This window comes from Pectinophora gossypiella, chromosome 5 (assembly GCF_024362695.1).
Source record: "Pectinophora gossypiella chromosome 5, ilPecGoss1.1, whole genome shotgun sequence".
Taxonomy (NCBI): Eukaryota; Metazoa; Arthropoda; class Insecta; order Lepidoptera; family Gelechiidae; genus Pectinophora; species Pectinophora gossypiella.
Genome location: NC_065408.1, coordinates 4,665,717 through 4,691,864, shown reverse-complemented (window position 1 = coordinate 4,691,864; position 26,148 = coordinate 4,665,717). Strand labels below are relative to the sequence as shown.

At 36.1% G+C, this 26,148-nt stretch overlaps 2 protein-coding genes across 2 annotated transcripts; both read right to left on the bottom strand.

Moving 5' to 3' along the window:
• Positions 1-156: 156 nt before the first annotated feature.
• On the bottom strand, positions 157-10,846 carry LOC126366644 (elongation of very long chain fatty acids protein 4-like). Its single transcript, XM_050009840.1, has 5 exons — positions 10,526-10,846; positions 4,185-4,375; positions 2,387-2,458; positions 1,225-1,521; positions 157-896 (listed from the first exon to the last, which is right to left on the bottom strand). The coding sequence occupies exons 1-5, from the start codon at positions 10,581-10,583 to the stop codon at positions 618-620; spliced, it is 897 nt and encodes a 298-aa protein (XP_049865797.1). The 5' UTR covers positions 10,584-10,846; the 3' UTR covers positions 157-617.
• A 4,492-nt stretch (positions 10,847-15,338) lies between these two features.
• On the bottom strand, positions 15,339-26,148 carry LOC126366929 (uncharacterized). Its single transcript, XM_050010273.1, has 11 exons — positions 25,834-26,148; positions 25,500-25,687; positions 25,247-25,324; positions 23,940-24,029; positions 22,910-23,119; positions 22,108-22,276; positions 20,057-20,244; positions 18,993-19,073; positions 18,007-18,096; positions 16,902-17,111; positions 15,339-15,512 (listed from the first exon to the last, which is right to left on the bottom strand). Exons 1-11 carry the CDS (start codon positions 25,910-25,912, stop codon positions 15,345-15,347), a joined length of 1,551 nt encoding a protein of 516 aa, XP_049866230.1. The 5' UTR covers positions 25,913-26,148; the 3' UTR covers positions 15,339-15,344.

Sequence of the window (26,148 nt, the reverse complement as noted above, 5' to 3'; positions counted from 1 at the left end):
CATAAAAGACCTGGAGCAACAGGTTGGTATAGAAAGAAAGAAACCTGTAAATCATTAACATTTTTTATAGTATTTCTTACTGTAACCGATTTTTTTGTTTTATTTATAGGTAAATGACGTCTGAATCAACATAAAAACAAAAGAAAATAAGCAATATTCTATGAATCATGGTTTATTGCTTTAACGTGCAGCAGCTTTGCTCCTTTCTTCATATTATATCACAGACTGAATCATAAACAGATGAAATCCGATACAAAAATAAATAATTTAATTACTTAACATAAAAAATAAAATGGCCCCGATTCCTGCAGACATATCCTAATTTTATTTTAAGTTATAACTGTCATTTTCTTATCCACCAAAAAGGAAAGGGACGGATGATTGACATCTGTTAATTTTTAAAATTAATGCAACCCGTTTGACGTGTGCTGTCAACTTAATTCTGTCGGGTTATTGGTCAATATAAACTCGTCATGTGTTCCGTAAATTTTATGCCTGTCGATTTCCCTTTCTTTTTCAGGGGATAAGTAAATGACAGGTATAACTTAAAATAAAATTAGATGATGTGTACTGGTGTCAGTACCATTATCTTAAAGGAAATTTAAAAAACCTAAAATTTACAGCGATTTTTCGTGCAACCTGTTGTTGTTACTGATACCGTCAGTGAATTTGACGTCATTTGTTTTAGCACCGTTCGCTTTGCTGTTTTTGTGTGTGTTCTCTTTCTCTGCCTTGTCTGCTTTGTTCTTCAGGTAAGATTTTACGTAGAAATCACCAAAGAGGTATATCATCAGGCAGGTATTACCGAGAACGACATTCATTAAAAACATGGAAGGTGGGCATCCCGACATGAAGTAGTTTGCTGATACTTGCACGATGATCGCCAAGAATTGGATCTGAAAATAGCAAAAGCAAAATGAACTTCAAAATCATATTTTTTCCGAAGGCAAGTTAAGACGTTGGTTCCGGTTACTACTTATTGATGTAAGAATGTAGTCGTTACATGAGTCATATCAGGGGCCTTTGGAGGTTCAATAATAACTTAACCTCACGATAAGAAGAAAAAGAAGAAGGTGCGTAAAATAGATACTTAACCCTTTCACGCACAGAGACCATGGGTCATTGAGGGTTTATAATAGGTAAAATGAGAGTATGACAACTTGGAATCGGAACTTCATTAGTCGTTCTGTCCTTTTAAGTGTTAAGCAAATAAGTTCAACTTACCAATTGCATTGAAGTGATGTACTTCTTCCACCACAAATACTTGGATAGTTCCGGGAAGGTTGACAACGCGTAGTACGAGTACATGACAACATGAACGAACGAGTTGAGAGTCCCAAGGAAGACTATGGTATACGTTGGTTCATACTTCAGAGTGTACCAAGTGCTCATAAGCATTATGGCGTGATGGTACACATGAAGGAAGGTCACTTGGTTATACTTCTTCCGCAGCACGAAGAAGACCGTGTCGAGGAGCTCGGACACCTTCGCTGAGAAGTAGTAGTAGATTCCCGTCGCCAGCTGAAAATAAACAGAAAGAAACTTTTGTTAGACACACAACAGACAGACATAACATTAAGAGCCTATAGGTATACGTCCCACTGCTGATTTTTTTTACATTAAAACGCATCAGTGTAATTAATAATTATAATATGTATTATACTTAACGCGTTTTCCATAAAATGGTACCCGAACACATGACTGAACAAACCAGCACCGCAAACCGAAAGATCATGGGTAAAATTCGGTTTAAACCGAAGAAAAAAAATAAACTAGAGTATAAAATTAGAAAGAGCATTCCAAACTTTCGTATTTTAGCTGAGTGTAAGATTCAGATTGCAACAGACGCGTTTGACAATGTAAACAAACTACACGTATACAAAATGCCATTAATAATTACAATACTGTTCAGGTTTATTGTAAAGTAAACAGAATTAACATAAATTGAATTGTATGGAATATTTTTCGCAATGTCAAAGAGTAAATTTATTTATTGCAAATTCTATTTCTTATTTTATGCAAATTACGGAAAATCTATTATTTGTTTCAGTACCTGTTTATTTTCAATTTTTTTTATATGAATCTTTTTGTGTCATTGTTAACGTAAATAGATACCTATTGTAGATAGCTAAAATAGAAACAGTCAGAATAATTCTAATGGTTGAGCTTTGGGCTCAGGATCTGAAGGTCCCGGGTTCGAGTATACAGGGTATATCCCGGGTTTGTAACATCACCATCGATGTTACTTACAGGGTGTAAGTAACATCGTAACGAAAACTTTGAGGGATGATTCGGGCCATGATTCCTAGTTGATAATCATGAATTTTGCTACGCAAAATTCCACTTGATATTACCCTGTATAAAATAGATAAATATTTAAACTTACTGGTACAATTTTTGCCTTGTCCAACTCACATACAGATGATAGAATGCCGTGTGGTAGAATCAGCTCTAAACCCTGGAAAAAAAGATAAATAACAAATAAATAAATAAAATAAGTTCTGCTTTGATTTAAATTTAAATTTTTGATTCTCGATAAAAATCTCACCAAATCAAATCAATCAAGTATTTGCAATATAGATTTTTCTAGGATTTTTTTCGCATATCTCAACTTGCATAAAATAGTGACAATCGAATAGGACTTTTGTTGAAGATATATTCAACACCTTTCCGCACGAAAATATATTATTCTTCCTTTTACAGCGAAGTATTGGAGTCGCCTGCCTCATATTATTATATACTTTTTCAAGGCTAGAGTTAATAGGAATTAAGTAGGTACGTTCAGACCGCATCGTATTAGGATTATAGCATTGTATTTTTAATTAAAGAACAAAAACGTGTACTGACACCGCAGGAAATATCTGCTTAACCCTTTCACGGACAGAGACCATGGGTCATTGATGGTTCATAAGTAGTATGAGAGTATGACAACTTGGAATATATCGGAACGTCATTGGACGTTCTGTCGTTGAAAGTGTTAATAATAGACACTTATAAAAAATACTGAATTGACCAACATCCTCACAATCTCTGACTACTAACATAAAACAAATACAATTGCGAAAAGATTTGCAAGTAAGTATGAGTATTCTAGATAACTAATATATATACTTACGTGTCAGTTTACTTAACAATTTAGCATGGATAAGCGAAGTCGCTTTGTGATACTCTGATATTAGCTCTAGTTGTCAGCAAATTTAAATATGTGAATAATATACGGAACTTCCTTATAGGTTCCTTTCTTCCTTAGCCGCGTGTCCCGTGGATTAAAAGTGCCATACGTTATTATTGAGGGAAATTCTCTTCAATACAAAATATGTACAAACATACACTCACGCCTATTTCGCAGGGGTAAGTGAAGACTATGGAATTCCGTTTGTTTCGATCCTGACAAACTTCTCTTGCTTCCTCCATATTCATTACTCGTTTCATACACGCACGCCAGTTAAGAGTAAATCTTACTAAACCTTTAAGGACAAAGGAAAACATCTCCCTGTGGGCTAATAGTTGCTCCAGTAAGTTTTTATTAGGAACTTTTTTGTTGTATAATGCTCATAGATAGGTACTAGAGGTTCCAGAATCGTGGTTGAGAACATTATAAAAAGACAAGGTTTTTAATTGCTTCTGCGGCGTGTTTGGTGGAGTAAGCCTTATACCTTTTGATGAGAAGAAGGCCTGTCTTCGACAGTCAGACGTATATGGCTGTTTATGCCTTAGGCAGCCTGTATACGTCACCTAAACCACGTTGCTCCTCTATGGAGGTACTTAGGCTAGCAGCCAACGCATTGGCATTCTAGTTCGACCTAATAAGGACTCCACCAGACTAGAGTACAAAATATTCTATAATTTGAATCGGATCCTATCTTGCCTATTCGATCCCACTGCTGGGCAAAGGCATCTTCTTGATTTTTCCACTCCTTTTAACTTTGACTTTTTTGAATCTAATAATAAATTATAATTCTAATTGTAATTCTAATATGTTTCCTAATAGTTTGATCTGATACTAACATAGTTTAAGAGTTTTTTACTAACACAAGTATGTATGAAAGTTTACTTTTTTCTTATTTTATTTTATTGGCCAGGGCTTACAAGCCTCCTGGCCCGAAAGTTTCTGTTCGTGCAATGATTGTTCTATAGCTGAGATTGGTTATTTGTCATACCCATATGTTATATGGTATACTCACAATGTAAACAATGAAAGCAGACACCAGTACTTGAACAAAGTTGTAGACGACAAGTAAGTTGTTCAAGTTGAATGGCGGCCGCTTCTTCATGTAATCTGGTCCGAGCTTCAACACGAAGAGGAGGTACGCAGACATGATGGAGAGCACGGGCACCGGGGACGACATCAGGAACCACTCGTCGATGAAAGCATCTGGAAATTAGCAAGCGATTCTGGTCACAATTTTTTTTTTCTATAAGATTATAAAAGGTTTACGATGACTACTGTGACATGCGTAGTATGTACAGTCATGAGCAATATGATGTACCTACCTACTTTAGAACCCTGTCGCACTATCATATTTTGACATTTAATAAGACTCACGGTTTAATTTGTCAAAGAAGTTAATGTGACATGGTTTCAAAGTATATACATATTAGTACTCGTGACCGTACGTACAAGCACACTGTGTGACGTTTTAATTTTTTTTTAGTATCAGACCCATACTCGGACCCGTATAGGACTCAAAAAAAATATCCGTTTGAATGTGGAAACGTTTGGTCATAATGGAATTTGTAATATTAGATACTTATCACTATCTTGTTAAAATGTGTTATTTAAAGAAGTGATATCACTTTAATATTAATAGAATAATTTCTAAATAACTACACAAATATAAAAATGCAGGTTTATTTATAGTCGTTGTTAGGTTACGTTACATTCCCGAGAAATGCATTTTCGGAGGTATGTGACCTAACCTGTATTGGGCTGGTTTTCCCTTCGCAGGTTGGAAGATAAGACAAGCAGTCGCTTTTGTAAAAAACCGGACCTGTCAAATTGTCAGGTTAGGTAAGCGGACCTTGTGAAAAACGGGATAATGCTAAGGATGATGATGATATTAGGTTACGTTAAGATTATTCTAGTCGTTCTGTAGTTCTACGAGTACGCTATATCACGTGGATTATGTTTTTTATGATCTTTATATATTGTGATAAGTACTTTATTGTATGCGTATAGTAAAAACCAATATTTCTGTAATGAACCTTTAACCTCTTTGAGTGTGTTGTTTTATTTATAATATATTTAATGTTAGATTGAATGATTTTATTGTCGGCCATAATGACGTAATAATTACCTAAAGGTAAAGTACGTAGTTGAAAGAGGTTAAAAAGCAAATCATCTAAAAAAGCAATATTGCTATTTGATATTTTGTTAATGATAGGATCCGAGCACGCATGAAGACTTTTATGACAGTGGAAAAAGCGAAAGTAGAGTTGTAATAAGTGGAATCCCGTGAATTTATGTGATCCCATTCTGCACAGAGTCCGCTTACCTAACCCGAAGATTTGATAGGTCCGGTTTTTACAGAAGCTGACCTTCCAACGCAACCAAAGCACGGGAATACCAGCCCAATTACAGATTACTTCCGAAAATTTGACTAGTAAATCTGAAGGTTATATTATGATATGATAAGGAAGGGCCTGTCAAGATTTATTGACCTCTAGGTCTCCCAACCATTTCCCAATGGCTAAAATTAGCTTTAAGACATGTTTTCTCCTGGTAGTTGCGGCTTCTGAATACATCCCGCTTAGGGACGGTACCGAAAAGTATCGGTGGTCGAAGGACGTAATATACGATTCCGACGAAGCGCTTTCTCTAGGCAGAGAGGCGCCCAATCAGCTCGCGACAGAAACTCGATACAGACCCCGCTGACGCTTTAATTCGGCGCTTATCGCTATCGTCCTACTAGGGTCGATTAAATCTTTCAAATAATAATCCCCTCAGACCACACTCAGGCTTTGTCTTTGTAGCTAATACCATTTGCGGCAAATCTACCATAAGTCATGTCAAAAAAACCCGTCAAGCTCGCTCCGAGCGCGTGACGCAGAAAGTGTTCCTTCTATTAGTATTATCGTCTTATCAAAAGTGCTTGCTACAACTGATTACTTGAGGCTCTGCCCACCTAATTAGAGATAGCGGATGTATGTTTATGTATATTAGCAGTGATATCGCGTCAATACTTTTAATATTTCAAGGTCAAAAAGATCGTATTAGCATTTTATGCTCTGCCATATTTGCTCACCACTTATTTGCGATAAAAAACGATAGAACTCTTGTATAAATGACCTTCTAGATAATTGTCTTGTCATAAAACTCGTGAGTTATGAAACATTGCTTATATTACAAGTATCATGACTGTTCAGAAATCAGAATTGAAGTTTTATGTACTCTGAGTCAAATCTACTGCATGACATGTCTCAGTAAAATACCCGTGATTTCAAAGCGGTAGGGACAGCCATAGGAATCAGAAAGCAACTTAATTACAGCTACTTTTAAAAAGACCTAATATTTTTGTAGAATTGAGTTTTTGTGTGTAATTGTGGCCTGGCGTTACCTACCTACTAATTATAATAATGAAGGGGCCCCTCGGGATGATTGAGGGGAAGCCTGTGCCCAGCGGTGGGACGTACGGTCACGAGTATCAATATGTCCATTTTGGTACCATGTCACATGATTATTTTTCACAAATTGCACTGCGAGTCTCACTAAATGTCAAATATGTTAGTGCGACAGAGTCCTAAAGTAGGTACATTATATTGCTTATGACTGTACGGTGCTTCTATTCGCTGTACCTAATGTCACTCTGTAATCATCGTATTTCCGAGTACAAATGAATGCTAAATCCCATGTTCATCTTGGGTCAAAGATAAATTATAAAATGCTAATCTAGAAATAGAAGCCAGTCCAAGATGATCAAAAATCAATCTCATATTAATTAACGACTTCTTTATGAATTAAGTAACTAAAAGTACGACGTTTGACCGCTTTTATTGGTAACGTTCGGAGAGTATTTCCATACGAACTCCTAACTTTTTAAAGGTCAAAACGGTTTCGTAAAAAGTATCTCATTTGACTAGGCTGTCAAGCCTATTCTTAAATTTAACGTGTATTAGAATTTGAATTCAGAACGTTTCAGAACTACACTTTATTGTTGGAATTAAAACAAAACAACAAAAAAGAGCCTCGTTCTGAATTCAAATACTCATTTATATTTAGAAATGTGATGGCGAGGGACATTAAAAAATAGAAGCACTGTATAATTACCTACATAGATATGCTGTTAATGTTTATATAGATATATATCCCCATACCTAACGTACTTTAATCGATTATTATGTATAAAACATATAAAAAGTGATGAATCTGCACTAAATGTTGCTCTACCTACCTCGAACTATATAATATGTAGATGAATGATTAAAATCAATGCTGGCGTCATCTACATCTACAACATACTATGATGTACCGTTCTCAGGAATGTTCCCAAACGAATCATCCCGGAAATATCGACAAGTGAACTGTCGATTGTTGTCAAAAACAGTCTTATTGACTGAAACCGACATTTCAGTATTCCGTGCACCGGTAAAATTTATTTCGGAACATTCCCACTTTGGTAACATTCCCAAGAACAGCACATCACTAACATCCATTAGGGAAATGAAAAAATTTAAGAAATAATTATTGAATCTACTCTTTGTTATTGAAACTACAATTGATCGAAGGCATTGATAATCGCTATTGTGTTGTACTCAAAGGGTATGTAATGTTTGTCCATTCAAAACAATCGAAATGAAACAAAACTACAAACAGTTTATGTAGAATCACGCCCTTTATACCTTATGATGTAGGCAGACCTACACGCCGGACACACGGTGCAATGGATATAGGTAAATTTATGAATGGATAGTTTATTGTAGTTTATTGCGATCTTCAGGTTATGTAAGCGGACCTTGTGAAAAACGGAATGGAAGATGGATGAAGTATATTGTAGATAAACCAAAAAAAATATAATATGTAAGATAATACATTTTATCTCCACCAACCGGCAGTGGACAAGCGTGGTGGAGTAAGCTCCATACCCATTCCGATTGATTAAGGGGAGGCCTGTGCCCAGCAGTGGGACGTATATTGACCGTATATGTTATTGTAAACACGTTTCCAACTTAGTTATATAAAGCGTGGTACAACAACAAAGCAAATGAACTAATAATTTGTCCCATTAAGTGTTAAACGACCCTTAATTAGGTTTTACCCATATAATATAAACTTATTATTTCATTTCCGTATCTCGGGCCTAAATAGCACAACCCCAGAAACTTCATACAAACAACCTCGTTATACACAGACACTACACATTGACATTATCATACACGCGCATCTGAGTGTGTGACATCTGACACCATACGATTCAAGTCTAAACTATGTTCGAGGGGTGAGGTAAACGTATCTCAGACGCTGGTGGGGAGCGGAGAGTTTCCGTTCTATACGTAATATTATTCCTTATTCGATGCAAATAGTATAAGGAATGTAGTAATTTGTGCACTTGCGTATGTTAATCGGGCATAATTTATACAAAAATATTCTGCTTACACCTAATTTCCCATTCTTGATTCTATTAAATGACAATCTGTACTAAATGATGAGGTATATTTAATTTAGCGAGAGTTTTTAAACGCTGGCAGAATGCCAAGGCTACTGACATAGAAAAAGGAATAACGTATAGAACGGCAACTCTCCGCTCTCCACCAGTGTCTGAGCTAGGTTTACCTCACCCCCCCTAGACTTAAATCGTATGGTGTCAGACGTCACACACACATCCACGTGTACGATAATGTCAATGTGTAGTATCTGTGTAAAACGAGGTTGTTTGTGTGAGGTGGCCGGGGTGTGCTACTGGGGAACTAAATATAACATAACCTAGTGTCAAGTCCCCTGATGCCTGGCAGCAGCGGTATCAGTACTGTTTGGAGGCCGAGGAAATGGATTCTGGTAGGGCTCTAGCTAGAACATCACCGATTGAGAAATTGGTCGGTGTACTGCGGAACGGAAGGCGATTGGGGCAACCACCATTCTACACGCCCTATCAATGGAGTAATGAAAATGGAGGCGATTACTCCACCGACAAGAGCGCAGCTCTTAAATAAAGTGAGAGAGAGTGTCAAGTCTGTATTCGCCGAAAGGGTAGGTAAAGGTGTACTATGCATACTCCTCGCCAGTTATGTTTAAGTCCCATGCATGCATGTTTGAGTTGCATGCTTGTGTATGGGGCAAGAATCCCGAAAGCCAAGTTTTTTCAATTAATCTACGATCTAAACAAGAATTAAAACTTAAAAAGTCCAATGAATTGGAAAAATCTTAAGTGGCTACTTGAGAGTTGTAACAACAAAATACGAAATATGTCGCGCGACATTTAAAATAATTGAAGAAAAACATGATTCTTTTCTATTATATAAAGCTCTTTTGAGAAAAAAAGTATTTGAAGTATTAAATAAACGTTTGTAATTTTTAAAATACTTATCCGAAAACTGTTGAGTAGCCAGTAGTCTCACTCACTAGTTCATGATGTGCATTATTCGTGATTTTAATTAATACGAAAATAAATGTTAGTAAATATTGAATTATAATTTCTGGGGAGAGAAAGTATTAAATAATATTTATTTTATAAAGTCTAAAATAATATACTGTCTGAAAATAAGGCTACTGAAAAATGTAATGTCATTGTATAAACAATATTGTTTTTCAGTGACGCTTAGGTTTGTCTATATAAATATTTATAGGTAGGCAAGTATCTACATAGTTTAATTAAAAAAAATATTGACTACACTAAACGTCACTGAGAAACTTCCAAATCGGGTAGGCAGAGCCACAAGAAAATACAAATTAACTTTTAATACAAAGTCCTAAGATGAATATATTATGACGAACAGTATGATGACAGTGACTAGAACGACGCTATGATAATGGTTCATCGTGTTAGGAAGGACCTAATCTATAAGTAAATTCGCCACTATATTTGTTTGTGCTATTCTCAAGGATCAATGTACCAATCTTAACATCGATTACCAAGAAACCTTAAAACTTAATCGTAATGAATCTTCATCAAATATTAATCAAGTCATTTACTTTGATTATTTGTTGATTCGTACAAAAGACAAAAAAAAATACATATAATTATAAGATTAGACATATTTTTGGTGTCATAGGCAATGTTGCTCAGAATCGTATCACAAAAATAAACAAAAATAATAGTATTATTTAAAGTATTTGAAGCGAATGAAAACATATTTCGTATTTTTTGTAAATTAATATTTTATAAATATGAAAATATTATAAAGAAAGTCTTATTGGTTTACTGTTACTGCTACAATATAAAAAATATAGTGAAGTACTGAGTGTTTACCTAAATTAATTTCGGAATAAATAATATTTATTTTTGAAATAAAATATTTAGAAAAGCGTAACAACTATCCAACTAATTAAAAACGGCTAAATATCTAATTAAAAAAAAAATGTTTAACTTACCATATCCTTTGCTTTTCCAAATACTGTATTCCACAGTTTCATTTTGGAGAGCGTCCATTTTTAGTCAATATTTATTTTTTCCCCGGTTCCTTGTTGCTCCGACTTGCGGCGAGTTAAGAAGGCGACACAACAATGACCAACTAATTTCATAATACGCTCATGACATTGCCGTCGCAAGTTCACATTTAAGTTCAAGCTGTAAATATATGACGTACGAGTACTCATGCAAAAACCCAATCGACTCGTGTACGCACGCTTAATGAACAAATCGATCGTTTACCAAAAACTCTTCTTTCACTGTACATGGTCTCGCTTTTTGTGGTAAAATGCGCGTTCTTCGGTCCTCACAATATGACATCATGCGTAAAATCAAATATTTATCAGCAGTTTATTTCCTCTTACTACTTCTTGTTCGACGTTTGCACAGCCAATGTTTAAGTTTACGTTAAGGAGCCCCACTTGCGGACGTAAATCACGTTTTGAATTGTAATTACTATTTGCACGCCTATGTATAATAATAATTCGGCAAATAATTTGAGGCATTAGGATATTTTTCGTTTGTACCTTTAGTTTTATGTGTCCATTTACGGAAATTGGTCTTTCTGTCTGTAGGTAGCAATACTTATTAGCGGCCTTCCCCACGGCGCGGTGCAAGTAATTCGTGCGATATTGCAGCAAGTGACGATTTGCGAGGTATAGATTAAACGATAACCTTTTTGGCCAAACTTCTATCGGGGTCAATATTCGTCGGTATTCTTACCTTAAAATTGCACATCCATGGGATATGTAGATAATGGTTCCATGAGGAAAGGAGCCTAATAAACTACCTTGAAATGATGGCGATAATGCTTGCCATGTCAGGGTTCAGAGATTTGTCAACATTTTATAGTTACATCTTCTGCTGTACTTATATGCTCCTACTTATTCACTAGAATGTTGATTAAAAGCAAACTAAGCTGTAACAACAAGACCTGAGAGTGTCATGACATGTTACGCTCGGTGTTCACTTCAGTTCTACAAACTGCACATTAAAATAGCTATAATATTATTTTGCTACGTGTAAATGTTCAGGGTTTCCCAAACAAGACCCACTGGCGGGACGCAACCTATTATGGAGTGAGCCCTGCCTTTATAACGACACACTAACCAACCGAGCCCACGGCCGGTAACAAAGATTTTTGGTCTTTGAAAAGTCCTTTATTCATATTGTTAACGGTTTTAGATTTACTCTGAAATGGCATGCGTATATGAATCAGTTGATGAATGTGGAGGAAGAAAAAGAAGTGTATTAGAATCGAAGCAGTCCGTGGTCTCTCGCGTGAGTTTATGTATGTACAGTCATGAGCAATATAATGTACCCACTTTAGGACTTTGTCGCACTACCATATTTGAAATTTAGAGAGACTTACAGTTAAATTCGTCAAAAAAGTTAATGTGACATGGTACCGAAGTGTATACATATTAATGCTCGTGACCGTACAATCAAAGAACAAAAGCGCAGTCACTGAGCCCAGCGAATTATTTGTAAACAGTGGTGAAATTATGAACCATTAGTTGTCATAATTAAAAAATATCTGTTTTTGTAGGTGTTTTTGGTCTTCTATAGAAACGACATGTAACCATGAGGTCTTGTGCGACCAGTTAATTTATTACTTTGCAAGAAACTGATTGGACTTTTGCAGTTTATCGTATGTCAATGGTTACATGGAAATGTAACCATAGAGGTGGGTTACGAGTTAGTCAATTTGTATTAGTAGATCATACTTTGAGAACCACTGCTCTAAACAGCGCTCAGAACAGTGTAGAATTCTATAGATATTATCGTTGTAGGGCAAAGCACTTACTTAGTACAGTAATTGCGCTAACTAAGTATACAAACTTATTAGGGCATGAGCCCAAGTGCTTGCTTATGTAAGAACACTGACCGCATAAAATTACTAAAGGTATAAGTAAAAATCTTCACACGAAACAAGTTCTTGAAACTTCAATTTCCTTTTGCATTTTATGGTGACTTGATATCTTGCAGCCAAAGTGAAAATGAAATCGAAAAATCTGGTCCGGACGGGACTTGAACCCGCAGATATTGTCAAGTTGGGATAAGCATGTTATCCATGACACCACCGAGTCTTAATTTTAATTCAATTTCAGTTTTCTCTCTCTCTCTCTCTACTTAAGAGGCGCTCTTGTCGGTAGAGTAATCACCATTCCTCTCTTCTTCCCGGCAAAACCTTCACTTCCCGATACGACACGACCTGCACCTTATCTTTTATTTGTTTCATAAATGTTTTCCTAGAACTACCCCTTCCTCTCTTCCCTTCAATTTTTCCTTCTATAATGTTTGTTATTAATGAACCGTGTCGTATCAGGTGGCCAATCATATTTCCTCTCCGGTTCTCTATAGTCTTCAATATGGTTCTCCTTTCTTCAACTCTTTCCAGCACTTTTTCATTTGACACCCATTTGATTTTTTTAAAGTTTTTATTAAATCGGAAATTGTTCTCCTTGAATTAATCATTCACTCAAATCTTTTATATAACACGTATCAGAGATCAGAGTACGAAAAGAGCGAGCGCTTGAGTGCCACATTTAAATAACATCGTACTTATAACCTTTTGCAAATAGGCACAACAAGTCAAAAGCCATCTAACGATTTTTCGTTGTAGTGATGTGGAAGGTCACAACCAAATTATTATTCAAAGAATGATAGTGTTTTAAAAAAAAACAAAGTTTTTTGTTATACCTACTTACATTAGACTGCACTTTTACCATACTAAGTTTAGTCTATTACGTAAATCGTTCAAAATAAAAATCGGTAAAAACCACTATTAGGTAATTGTATTAGAGTTCCCCATTAATTTTTTACTTCTATTAAGTATTACGGTTCTTAGGAAGTTGGACAGACAGACATACAGCGCAGGTTTCGTAGTAAAGCCCCGTCTTGACACGGAAACCAAAAATTTGGAATGTTTAGGAGATAACCTATATCCTTGTATATCCCGGAAGTGCTAGAACACAAGTCAGCCTCGTTAACTCTATTAAAAATGCGCATGAATTATTAATAATAGCAATTTATTTATCTAATGACGTTTCGAATTACCTTTTGTCATTCATTAATCGGTTAATTTACCCGTAGCGTCATAGGTCACCACATTTTTCCAAATCATTCTCATTGTGTGTGTTTTAAAAATTTTAAAACAGAATATTTATGTTCTTAATTTCATATTATGTAAAGGGCTCAGAATTGGTCCTTGAGGGATTCCCCCTCCCCCAGTACTTACCATTAGTTGGTGATTCAAATTTAATTTTACGTCTCAACAAATTGGAAGCTGTTGTTTTAGGCGTTTTTTTTTGCTGATTTGCTTCGGATATTGCTTATCGGAAGGATTGGCTGGAGATTGCGCAAAGTCGAGAGGAGTGGAAAAATCAAGTGGAGACCTTTGCCCAGCAGTGGGATCGAATAGGCTAAAATAAGATAAGATAAGAATATTGACTAAGTAGACAAAAAAAAATGTGATCAAGTCAATCAAATGCTTTTAATAAAACCGACACACACATACATTAAAAAATATTTTATTATTGAACATACAGATATAACTGTTGCTACAGTAATTCCGGCCAAGTAGTTAATGGCATCTGCGGCAAATCTACAATAAGTCACGTCAAAAAAAAGTTGCTTCTTAAATGTAGCAAAATTGGAGGTTCCTATATGCCGCTGTATTGCAGGGTCTATGGAAGGTGCTTTTAGCAGTACAATAACATCGATAAAATCAGAATAAAACAGAAGATGCCAGTCAACCATTAAGATTAGTCTATTTCATTGAATATAACTATACTAACAGGTTACCAGCCCAAGGTATTATTTACTCTTCTTTCTCAATTTCTGTTCTGGTATGATTAGCAGCACGGGATATTATGTTTGGAATATAATATTCATGGAGTGTTGGAACCTGACCAAGCGTCTATTAGAGTTCAATTCAGTAATTATTAACCCATGACGTTAGACGAGACAATATTTTATTTATTATTCAGATTTAGAGTAATTTATTACATGTCTTTGTTAGGTATCTACCTACACATTTCATTGTCAGTTGTGTTGTATGGTATATGTGTGGAAGCGTATTTACAGCTGTTATAAAATTATTAAGATTAATGTTGAACGTTTCATAATAATAATTTACTAAAATTATGTTTTTGTTACGATTGATGTTTCCAACACAGTCTGATGAAAACATCGCAGCATCTAATAATTATTGTATAACATTGTATAAGAAACATTTTGTAACATTTTGTATGGTCATAGGTACTTCGCCCGCGCTGCATTTGCCCGGGTTAATGTTATTTAACAAATTTTATTTTTTGTTGTATAAAATAATTAACTATTTTAAACATTTTTGTAGTGTCTACTATACTCTTTGTCTGCGTCTTTGTTTGATATAAGGTAGAAAAATGACGTTGCGTACATAATTCTAAATTAAGTGACTTAGATAATTGAAATCAAGAGTCGTCAGTCAAGATGCAGTTGATATAAGCGGTTGCCACCCTGATGGATTCATGAGAGCATTGTTTCGATTGCTAATTTTCAGGCGTTTGAGTTGAAAAATTTTAAAGTTTAAGTACATAATTTGTATCTTTTTAAAGAAAATTCCAATTCAATCTTAATACGAAAACTTCTACGTAATTATAGGTACTATAATATATTATATTTTAGTAACACGGTACGAAAATATTTTTAAAGTGGTTTCGATATTATGAATGAGTACAGATTTTTTTACAAATTCATACTCAAATACAGAGAGAAAAGTGAGAAAACGCATTAGTTTTATATTCTTTTATTTTTGTTTTTATAGTTTTTGAAGTAGAATTGGGTGAAGAGAATTAAGAATAGGGTGACATTGGCGGAAAGAAATCCGCTGAAGGCTCCAGAAAATTGACATCTAGGAGTGTAGTACGTCCAGCCGTTGTACAGAAGCATTATTACGAATTGAATCTGAAACAAAGATGAGGAATTGGTTAGTTTCCAAGGTGAAAGCTAAATTATCAAATTCTGATTACTAAATAAAGACAGATCTAAAACTGTTGGAAAACATTTTCTTTTTCTCCTAAACTTATTTATGAATTTAAATCAAGAAAAACGTGATAATAAGTTCGATATTTTGTCACGTTTTTCTATGACGTCACAGTGTACTTTTTCATACAAATTCCATAGGGTCAAAACATGAAATTATTCATGTTTTGACCATTAGCAAAAAGTAACTGATTTGAATAGTTGGGAACTAGCCCATTATACTGAGCGGATAATTTTTCACAAAAATGGTTTATAACAAGGTGTATTCAACTGGATTCAGAAAAGTTATAGGTACCTAGATAAATGGTATTTAAAATAGATTCACAGAATGATTAAACTAAATAAAGTTCGGTACAACACGGTTACTAGATCATTATGTGATTATTTATTACGGACTATCTCAATTGGGAATTAAATTTCAAAATAGCCTAAATTAGGTCTAATATTTTCGCAAACTATGAAAGTGTGGCGGACCCAACTAGTTGGCCACCTAGTTCCGCCCACATGCAACAGATGGCGCCACATTCAATAATGCAGTCTTCAAGCAGTCGTAAAACGCGACATCGAAGTTTACACAACAAGACGCATATGCGTGTGTTGGAGGTTGTATATATACAACCTCCAACACAACACTGTTGGATCGTCGATCCCTAGTCACACTACCAACTAGTGGCTAGCGGGGTACTATGCTCAGTTCGGTACTTACCCCGAAAACATCCTTTGGTGGCAGCACACCCACGCCGCCAAAAAAGTACAATGTACGAGAAGGTTTATGGAGCTGTCTAAATTTAGCCAGTGATAAAATTTTCAATTGTCAGGAAAAAAACAGCTAAAGTACACAGTTAGGCAGTATATGTCGAATAATTTCTGAATCCATCAGTTAGTTATCAGCAAATATAAGTATTGTACTAGCTTTTGCCCGCGACTTCGTCCGCGTGGCGTGTGTCTATATTACGCGGTTTAGATTTTTTCATACAAATGTTTTTTCCCGCTAACTTTCGTTCCCATGGGAATTTTGCAATATCCTGTTGCAACTAAGCTTTAAGTTAACTAAGGTACCTGCATGCCAAATTTCAAGCGTCTAACTTAAGTGGTTTAGATTTTTCATACAAAAGGATTTTCCCGCTAATTCCCGTTCCCGTGGGAATTTCTGGAATTCCTTTCTTAGTGCACCTCTACGGTACCTAAGCTACGTCCTTCCAAATTTCAAGTGCCTACGTTTAGCCGTTTAGGCTGTGCGTTGATATGTCAGTCAGTCAGTTTCCTCTTTTATATATTTAGATATTATAAAAAAAATGTAAAATAAAATACCAATTGCAATTTAGTGACGTATTTCTTCCACCACAAATACTTCTGGAAGGTTGGCCCTAGGCCGGCCAGGAGGTAGTAAGAGTACATGACGGTGTGGACCGTGCAGTTGAGCAGAGCTTGGACTGGTCCGTCGCCTCCTGCCGCGTATTTCAGGTAACTCCACATGTAGACCACCATCAAAGCGTGATGGTATACATGTAGGAAGGTGATCTGTTGAGGTAAATTGCAATGTTACCACGTACAGTCATGAGCAATACAATGTACCCACTTTAGGACTCTGTCGCACTAACATATTTGACATTTAGTGAGACTTACAGTTCAATTTGTCAAAAAAGTTAATGTGACATGGTACCAAAGCATATTAATGCTCGTGATCGTACATACATAATCAAATGCCTATTTTCAACCGGGGTAAGCAGAGACGCCGGGGATGCGGGAGAGGAGAGAATTTTTAAATGATAAGTCCTTCCTCTCTTCCCTTCAACGTTGCTGTGCCCTACAGGGTCCATATTCCTATGCCTATGTAATACCCCCATTGTACTAAATGGAATGCATTAAATAATTGATAATTGAGACTATGGAATTTAATTTGCTTTGATCCTGATACACTTCTCTGGCTTCCTCCACATTCATCAATCGTTCTGTACCCGCACGCCGGTTCAGAGTAGATAATAGTAGTAGTCTCTCCTCCTCTCGTGTGGGTTGTGAGGTGGATTACCAACCTCATCAACCCGAGTGTCAGGGTTTCTGTTGAGCCGCCAAAGGCTGATATGACTCATGTAATGACTACTTACTTACATCAGTAAGTAGTAACCGGAACCAACGGCTTAACGTGCCTTCCGAAGCACGGATCGCAGTATGTTGTATATGTGTGTCAATAGTAGTAGTTATGTAAACACAAACTCAAAAATTTATTTATTTAATTGGTACTCGTAAGTAGCATCGTTACACTTAGAATCGTACAGGCCTATTTCTCTTCTCTTGCTTCTGCCACATTTATTACTCTACGACATCGCAGAATTTGATAAAATGGAATAGATAATATTAAATTAACCACGAAATTAAAAAAGAAACAAAATGAAGTATATGTGAGGGGGTAACTTGCCTGGTTATTTTTCTTCCGAAGTACGAAGAATACTGTGTCAAGAAGTTCTGTCACTTTTGTAAAGAAGAACAGCCAGGTTCCATACAGTAACTGAAAAATAAGTCGTTGCATGTAATATTTATATCTTAGATAATATTGTACACTTGTGTGCGCTTGCGTTTTGCGCGAACGTCTGCGCACCTGACCGCTTTATCATCACACTTATTATGTTAAGAAAAACACGACCATGAAATAAGGGATCAAACAGTTTTTACTGTGGAAGTTGGTGCCGGAGCGCCATCTGGTGGACTTTGAAAAATGGCGGCGCACGCTGAATCTTACGTAGAGTAAACACCACGAAAGAAGTGTCGCGGATTTCAATGGAACTAAGTGTGGAGTAATTGTCACCAGAAGCCGCACTAATTTGTAGGTACCTATTGAAAGGATTTAGATAGCAACAGTTTACCTGCCAAGGGACATAAACATAGCTGGCGATGAGTGGGTAAATAAAATATACAGCTCTGGCCACCCCATTGGGGATACAAGCGTGGTGCTATGTTTTATTTTACCTGCCTATTACCCAGACAGTGATTGCAATCTTCTTTACATTAAAATAAATAAATACAATAGGATTGAATAAAGACCTATGTAGATTTCAGGTAAAGTATAAATACCAATAAATAATAAGAACCGTGGTAGCCCAGTTGGTAGAACGATTCCCTCTCACTTTAAGGTCGCAAGTTCGAATCCAGCACAGACCTAAACCAATGATTGTCGAATTTGTTTTCAAATTCATGTTTGGATCATAAATGATTATCACGTGTTCAGCGGTGAAGGAAAACATCGTGAGGAAACCCATATTCAAGGCGGGCATAGAACTCCAGGCAGGCCGCGGATGAATCGGCCGGAAATCGCGTAAAGTCGAGGGGAGTGGAAAAATCAAGGGCAGGCCTTTGCCCAGCAGTGGGATCGAGTAGGCTAGATAAGATAAATAATAATAAGTTTACCTCAGGGTCCTTAGTATCTACTGAATACCGACATCCAGCGTATATGATTCCATCTTGAAAAATTTTGACTACTCGTACTATCTAAAAATATAATTCGCGATTATAAAATCACAAATACTTACAAAATACAAATATCGAATTAGTCATAAAGCAGAATTGCTCATAGTATATTAGCAGGATAATTATCTTTTTCGTATTCTAAGTGTAAATTTCAACACTGGTTGAAGTTGTTTACCTAACAGATAAATATCTGATATAAATACTTATTTTATTATCTGACCGATAAGTATTTGATACTATACACATACATACATACATACATATAAACTCACGCTTATTTTCCACCGGGGTAAGCAGAGACTATGGAATTCCATTTGCTTCGATTCTGACGCAGTTCACTTACTTCCTTCCTTCTTTCTCATTCATTTACGATTTACAGGCTGATCACCTGATTGCCCGAAAGTAAGATGATCCGTGCTTCGGAAGGCACGTTAAGCCGCAGGTCCCGGTTACTACTTACTGGTGTATGTATGTATAGCCATGTCAGGGGCCTTTGGCGGCTCAATAATAACCCTGACACCACGGTTGATGAGGTTCGTACTCCACCTCACAACCCACACGATAGAAGAAGAAGATTAATTTATGAGACTATTAATCTGTAATGTGTTAGTGGCAGCGCATTAAGGGTCTGTGGGCCCATCCTCAGGCCATCGTCTGAAAGATTATGTTCGGGAGAAGCGATAGCATGTATTAATAATTATTATTTTTCAAGGCCATTTTCAACTTGGGATTTTCAAGGCAAGAGTGAATAGGCACTGTGAATTTGCGTGCTCCACCTCCATCAATCAATAATACTTTATTGCACAACGACATATACAAAGGACATAAACATACAAATAAAAACATAAGCACAATAGGCGGCTTTATTGCTAAACAGCAATTTCTGCCAGGCAACCTTTGGGTGAAAGTCGCCACCTCAGACCACAATATTGCTTTAGCCCAGGTTGGATCGGGGTCAAACACACTCAAATCTTTTAATAAAAAAGAAAAAAATATGTAAGTACCTTATGTATGATAATTCCTGACATAATAATCTGGAAGAGATTGTAGACAATTAATATTTTATCTAATTTCATTGGATGTCTATTCTTCATTATTCTAGGTCCAATTGAAACTATCAGGAAGTAAGTACTCAATATCAGCGTTAGTGGAATTGGATTCGACATAAGAAACATGGCGTCAATCTGAGGATCTGAAAAAGTAATTAAAAACGGTTAAATTTTTCCTACGTGCTTCGAAGTGCACGTAAAATCGTTGCTGCTGGCTATTTTTCAATGTAAATAGTCATGCGTCCAGTATACACCACCTAATTTTATTTTAAGTTAACCTGTCATTTTATTATCCACCGAAAAGGAAAGGGACAGGTAATTGACAGGCATAAATTTTAAGGAACAAACGCCTCTGAACAAATTTAAAACAACACTCTAAAAGTTTGACATTGGCCAATAACCCGGCAGAAATAAGTTGACAGCACACGTCAAACGGTTTGCATACCAGCTAGATACCTATTTGATTCATTGATAGGCTCTATCACTCTGAAATCTCTTGCAAGTGTATTGTCTTACTAGATCAACTCCACCAAACTTAATGAAGCACCGACCAGGAATCCCTGGAATTCTGGAGTAACATGGTGTCGTAGCTGATATGTTTCATGACCGAATAATACCCTGTGCCCGACAGTCTCTTCTTCTCTCTTTAAATCCGTTTATCCCGTGTTGGGATGTAGGGTTTGAATAACGTCTTTTGTAGCCTCTGTAGCTTGGTCCCATGAAATGTCGAGCGTTTTTAACTCTCGGTCAACCAAACGCCACCAGGTCTCTTTGGGCCGCCCCTTTAGCGTTTTCCACGCGCACACCAGGTCAGAGCTCGTGGGTACGGGTGACGTCGGGACGGGTGCCCGGCAGTTGTAGATAATAATTATACTCGCTCAAGTTCGAGACGGTTTACATTGTAGTCTACGTCTTATGCTCCAGTTATTAGGCAGCTAATTTTATGTATTGTTTGTGTGGAAGAAATATATTTACCTTTAGACTTAAATTCCCAAAAGGATTCTTTATCTCCTAACACTTTATTGTCCAACAGCATTCTGGCTGGATTAGTATTAATTTTCTTATCACTTAATTAAATTAATTATAAAAAAAATCAAAATGCAACAATTTTTTCTAGACATGTGACTGACATTCTTACAATCCTGTAATTGAAAAACTATACAGTAGAACCTGTAAATAGGTAGACATAAAGGCCAAATGTTATTTACGCTTTAACTTTGAAATGTAATGAAATATCAGAGAATTTACATCTACTTATAATAAACTTGCTGTTACCCGTGACTTCGTTCGTGTGAAATCCTAATATTAATATTATATGAGTTTCATACAAACTTCCAACCCTGTTAAGAGGGTAACCCCTTAGGTTAGAGTTTTTAAAACCCTTTTTTAACGGATACACCCTATAAGGAGTCTACCTGTCAAATTTAAAGATTGTAAAATAGTTTCCAAGATTTCCTGATTAATAAATGAGTGATATTTCACTTTTAATATGCACATGTAAAAAGATTAGGTTAGTGAAATAATTTTCCGCCACAGTTCGCGAGCCCTTTTCTTTTCTACATCATTTAAATCAGGCTGATTTTCGAGAAAATAACTATCAAACTTCGTCTCAACCATACCAACGTTCATCGGTTTAACGTGAAAGGATAAACAGACAGACAGATAAATATAGACAGAATTGCTTTTGCATTTATAATATTAGTATGGATATCGATTAGTTGTAATTTTAATTATATTTACATTTGCAAAAGAACAGTCGTTTACAAAATAACGCAAACAAATTATTAAATTAGGAATATGTCTTCGTTTGAAAAAACAATAATTTGACAACAGGATAAAAAGAGAAAACAAAAACTGCTTGAGTCTAAAAGCCGTACAGCTTGCTATATTTATATAAGACTTTATTTAAAATAATATTTATTTATTAAATATTAAGATATTTTACACTTAACGCGATACCTACTTAATAGTAAAATATTTAACTTTACAATCATGCCTATTAATTCATTCTTTAGTTTTATTTTTCTTTTTGTAACTACTAACGTAGAAATTGAGGAAGAGAGCTAAGTATACGGTGACGTTAAAAGAAATAATTCCGGTGAAGACTGGAGAGAACCGGCATCTTGGGGAGAAGAATGTCCATACGTTGTAGAAGAGCATTAGTAAGAACTGAATCTGAAAGAGAAAAGGTACGTTTATCATAAACTGATTATTCTTTTCCTACACGATAAAAAAGAACATTGTGATTACCAAATTCATCACCCCTGGTGTCTGTTTAACATAACTTAAGTTTACGACTAGCCAGAGGTACGTCTATCGCAAGATGAACTAAGTACTCACACCTCACCGTAATATGATATAGTCACTAAATATTCCTGAATTAGCTTTTACTTACTTACCACTAAAGTAAATAATGGCCAGATTTATCTTACTATTAGAAAAACGTTCAGTCTGCAATATGCCTAGTCTCATAAAGACATTTTGACTTGTCCTTATCAGGAATCAGGCCCTAGAAATTATCATGAGCCTAGATACTCTAGACAGTACAGGCGTTATGAGACCCTCTACTTACATATTCCAATATATTTAATTTCATTTCATTTAATTTCATCTCATCTCATTTCATCTCCATAACATATACCAGTGACTTCGTTTGCGTGAAACCCTAATAAACTAAGTTTCATACAAACTTTACCACTCTGAGGGACTAAAAGGGGATGGAAGAGTTTGGGGGTCTTAGTGAGCATCTATATCCTAAAAGAAACCCTCATGCAAAATTTGAGACTCCTAGCATTTATTTGTACCTACCAGCTGCAACTCTGTGACGTATTTCTTCCACCACAAGTACTTCTGGAATCTAGGCCCAAGACCAGCGAGGAGGTAGTAAGTATACATAGTGACGTGAACGATGCAATTAAGGAACGCTAAGACGGCTCCATCGCCACCAGCAGCATACTTCAAGTAGCTCCACATGTAGAGGACCATAGAAGCATGGTGAAAGACGTGGAGGAACGTGATCTGGAAAGAAAAAAGAGGTAGATTGGGAGTCGTGTTGAAAATTATTGTCAACTTCCGTTTAAATGCTAAACAATCTTTCCATCGAGAGAGGCGAATGGCGATTTAGTTTGAGTTATAACACACCCTGGACATTTCGTACAATAAACCTCGTTTTACACAGACACTACACATTTACATTATCGTACACGCGCATATCTGTGTGTGACGTTTGTCGTCTATACGATTGAAGACTAAAGTATGACATAGGGGGGTGAGGTAAACCTACCTAAGACGCTGGTGGGGAGCGAAGTATATATGTCCTATACGAAGTATTATTTCTTATTTATGGTTACAGGTAAATTATAATCTACATAAACGCCTGTAGGTCTTATTAGAGCAAATAATAATATTACCTGCATGTTGTTAAAAGTATAGTGAAATATTTACATTATTTTAAGGTAATGTAATACCTGTGTAGGTTACTAAAATACTAACACACACTAACCTGGCACTACACTGCCTTGCGACGCGACGCCTACTGTAGTAGCAGTTATAGTAATATTGGCTGCAGGTCGATTTTGACGATCCCATAGAATAAAGAATATACTTAGCTACGCATAGAACGGTTACTCTCCACACTGCACTAAATCGTATCTCTTATGACTTATTTGAGTCTTAAATGGCCGTAAGCTGCTGATGAGTAAGGGAGAAAGAGCGCGCAGACAGTGTCTCGCTTGCACTAATACGTTAGGTGGCACACGGTAAAAATTACATCATTGTGTGAAGTGGCCGCGATGTGACGATACTTTCGTTTGTTAGTTTAACAAAAATACTTACTTACCTGATTATTTTTCTTTCTTAAAACGAAGAACACCGTATCAAGAAGCTCCGTTATTTTCGTGAAGAAATAAATGTATGTTCCGAATATGAGCTGGAATAATAAATATCATTTTGTAAGTCAAATGAAGGACCAGGATTGATGTGGACGAAAAAAAACAAGAGGGAAGAATGGTGCCAAATTTGGCAAGCAAATTGGTCAAAAAAAATGTCTTGAACTCGTCGTTTTCCTCTTTATGAAAATGAAAGGGGTAAATTTTTAAAAAGTATTATTTACCAAAACCGTATCATATATATAATATTATAGCAACCCGGCCTACCGAACATTGTCTGGGTCGGCGAAACGAACGAGCCTCGCGCGGTCGTATGCCCGCGCGCTTTAATTGTTAAATGAGCATGCCGCGCCACCCCCCGCGCGACCCCGCTATCTGTCACTTTCATTACTTTTTCTTTTCTCTGGACGATTGCGAACCACGCGCACGATATACGCGCCCTTTCTTAATTTGTGTGCCAATCTTGTAAAGGTCTTGTGAAATCGGAATAATTTGTGACAATCACCCCATTAAACGAAAGATTACCCCGAGATCCGACTGTTTTACTTCAACACCTGGCTAGCCACCCCCATAATATATATATATATATATATATATATATATATATATATATATATATACGTATGAAGAATAGCATTTGCATCTGTTATCATAATTTTGTAAGTGCGAATTACGTAAATGTTTTAATTTGAGTCGGTAAATATTGAATTCACGAATATAATTAGGGAGTAATACATTATATTATGATAAAACAGTAACACGCCTGTGTCTTCAAAGAGAAAGGCAGAGGTGTATAGTATATACACCTACTCCTCGCTAGCTATGTTTAAGTCCCACGTAATAGGGGGCGAGCCTGTTGCCATTAACCGTACACAAATCCTACAAACCACGTGACATACTTGTCTATGGTTTAAAAATGAATTCTAACTCAAAAGTCGAATTGATTGGGTTAGGGCCCTTATGAACACATATTTTCCTACCATAGTTGGCAATACCATAGTTGTTTTAAGTTTACGCGGTTATTATCATAATTAAAGCACATAATAACGGGTTCTTACCGCGTTTAAATGGGGATATGAGACAAACAAGCGGCAGAGAAAGAGGGTAGACAGATCATGATCATGGCACTTGCAACAGTGTCGAAATATCGGGAGTCTCATATCCCCATTTAAACGCGGTAAGAACCCGTTATTATGTGCTTTAATTATAATACCATAGTTTCTACATTGTAATATACTTAATTATAAATGGTACTTACCATGGGATCCTTTGTATCCATAGGGTAATGGCAGCCACCATGTAGAAATCCATCTTTAAATATACCTACGCTTACAATCTGAAACAACATGACAGTAATATTTTATAGTAAGTATTTTGATCCACCGCTGCCCTCATCCACAACGTTCCAATAATTATTTTTGTGAATATTTATAAGAATATTTAATATTTTTTTAAATTTTGCAAAGAATGCGAAATGTTTACGTTACGAAACGGTATGATTTAAGCCTTACCTGGTAACAAAGTGATGCAGACACAAGAATTTGCAGGGCGTTGTAGACAAGTAATATTTTTTCCAATTTAAATGGAGCCCTGTTCTTCATTAGACGAGGTCCAACAGCGACCATTAAAAAGTATGCACAAATTATTATCAATACCGGTACAGGACTTGACATCAGGAAATAGGAGTCGATAGATGGATCTGCAAAAGAAGAGATACAATTTATGGAGGTTATTAGAACTTGTGGCATGAAACACAACGCGACGAATACACCACCACTGAATTCGTCATATATAATTGTATATATTTAAATATAATACATAATTAATATATGTTTACGTATTTACATTTGTATAATAGATACAGCGTAAGTATAATAACATTATGTAACCGTCGCCTGACCATTGGTACGTAGGTAGGTACCATGCACTGTATCTATATACACTTCTTCTTCTTCTTCTATCGTGTGGGTTGTGAGGTGGATGACCAACCTCACAACCAACAACCAACCAACAACAACACTGTATCTATTGACTAAAGCCCGTGGCCTAAAACCCCTCACCTAACCTATTCGCTAACCCAAAATTACTCAATTAATAATATGGGGAACTAAAATATTCGTAAATATTAACAAAGGCAATAATTAAATAACTAACAAAATG

Excerpts from the sequence above, each read along its gene's own strand:
- LOC126366644 (XM_050009840.1), bottom strand. The coding sequence starts at position 10,583 with ATGGACGCTCTCCAAAATGAAACTGTGGAATACAGTATTTGGAAAAGC. Across the intron at positions 4,376-10,525 it reads TTGGAAAAGCAAAGGATATG|ATGCTTTCATCGACGAGTGG; the intron begins GTAAGTTAAACA and ends GCTAATTTCCAG. Across the intron at positions 897-1,224 it reads ACATCACTTCAATGCAATTG|ATCCAATTCTTGGCGATCAT; the intron begins GTAAGTTGAACT and ends TGCTATTTTCAG.
- LOC126366929 (XM_050010273.1), bottom strand. The coding sequence starts at position 25,912 with ATGGTACCTACCTACGTACCAATGGTCAGGCGACGGTTACATAATGTT. Across the intron at positions 25,688-25,833 it reads GCTGTATCTATTATACAAAT|ATCCATCTATCGACTCCTAT; the intron begins GTAAATACGTAA and ends CTTCTTTTGCAG. Across the intron at positions 19,074-20,056 it reads CAGGAATTATCATACATAAG|ATAGTACGAGTAGTCAAAAT; the intron begins GTACTTACATAT and ends TTATATTTTTAG.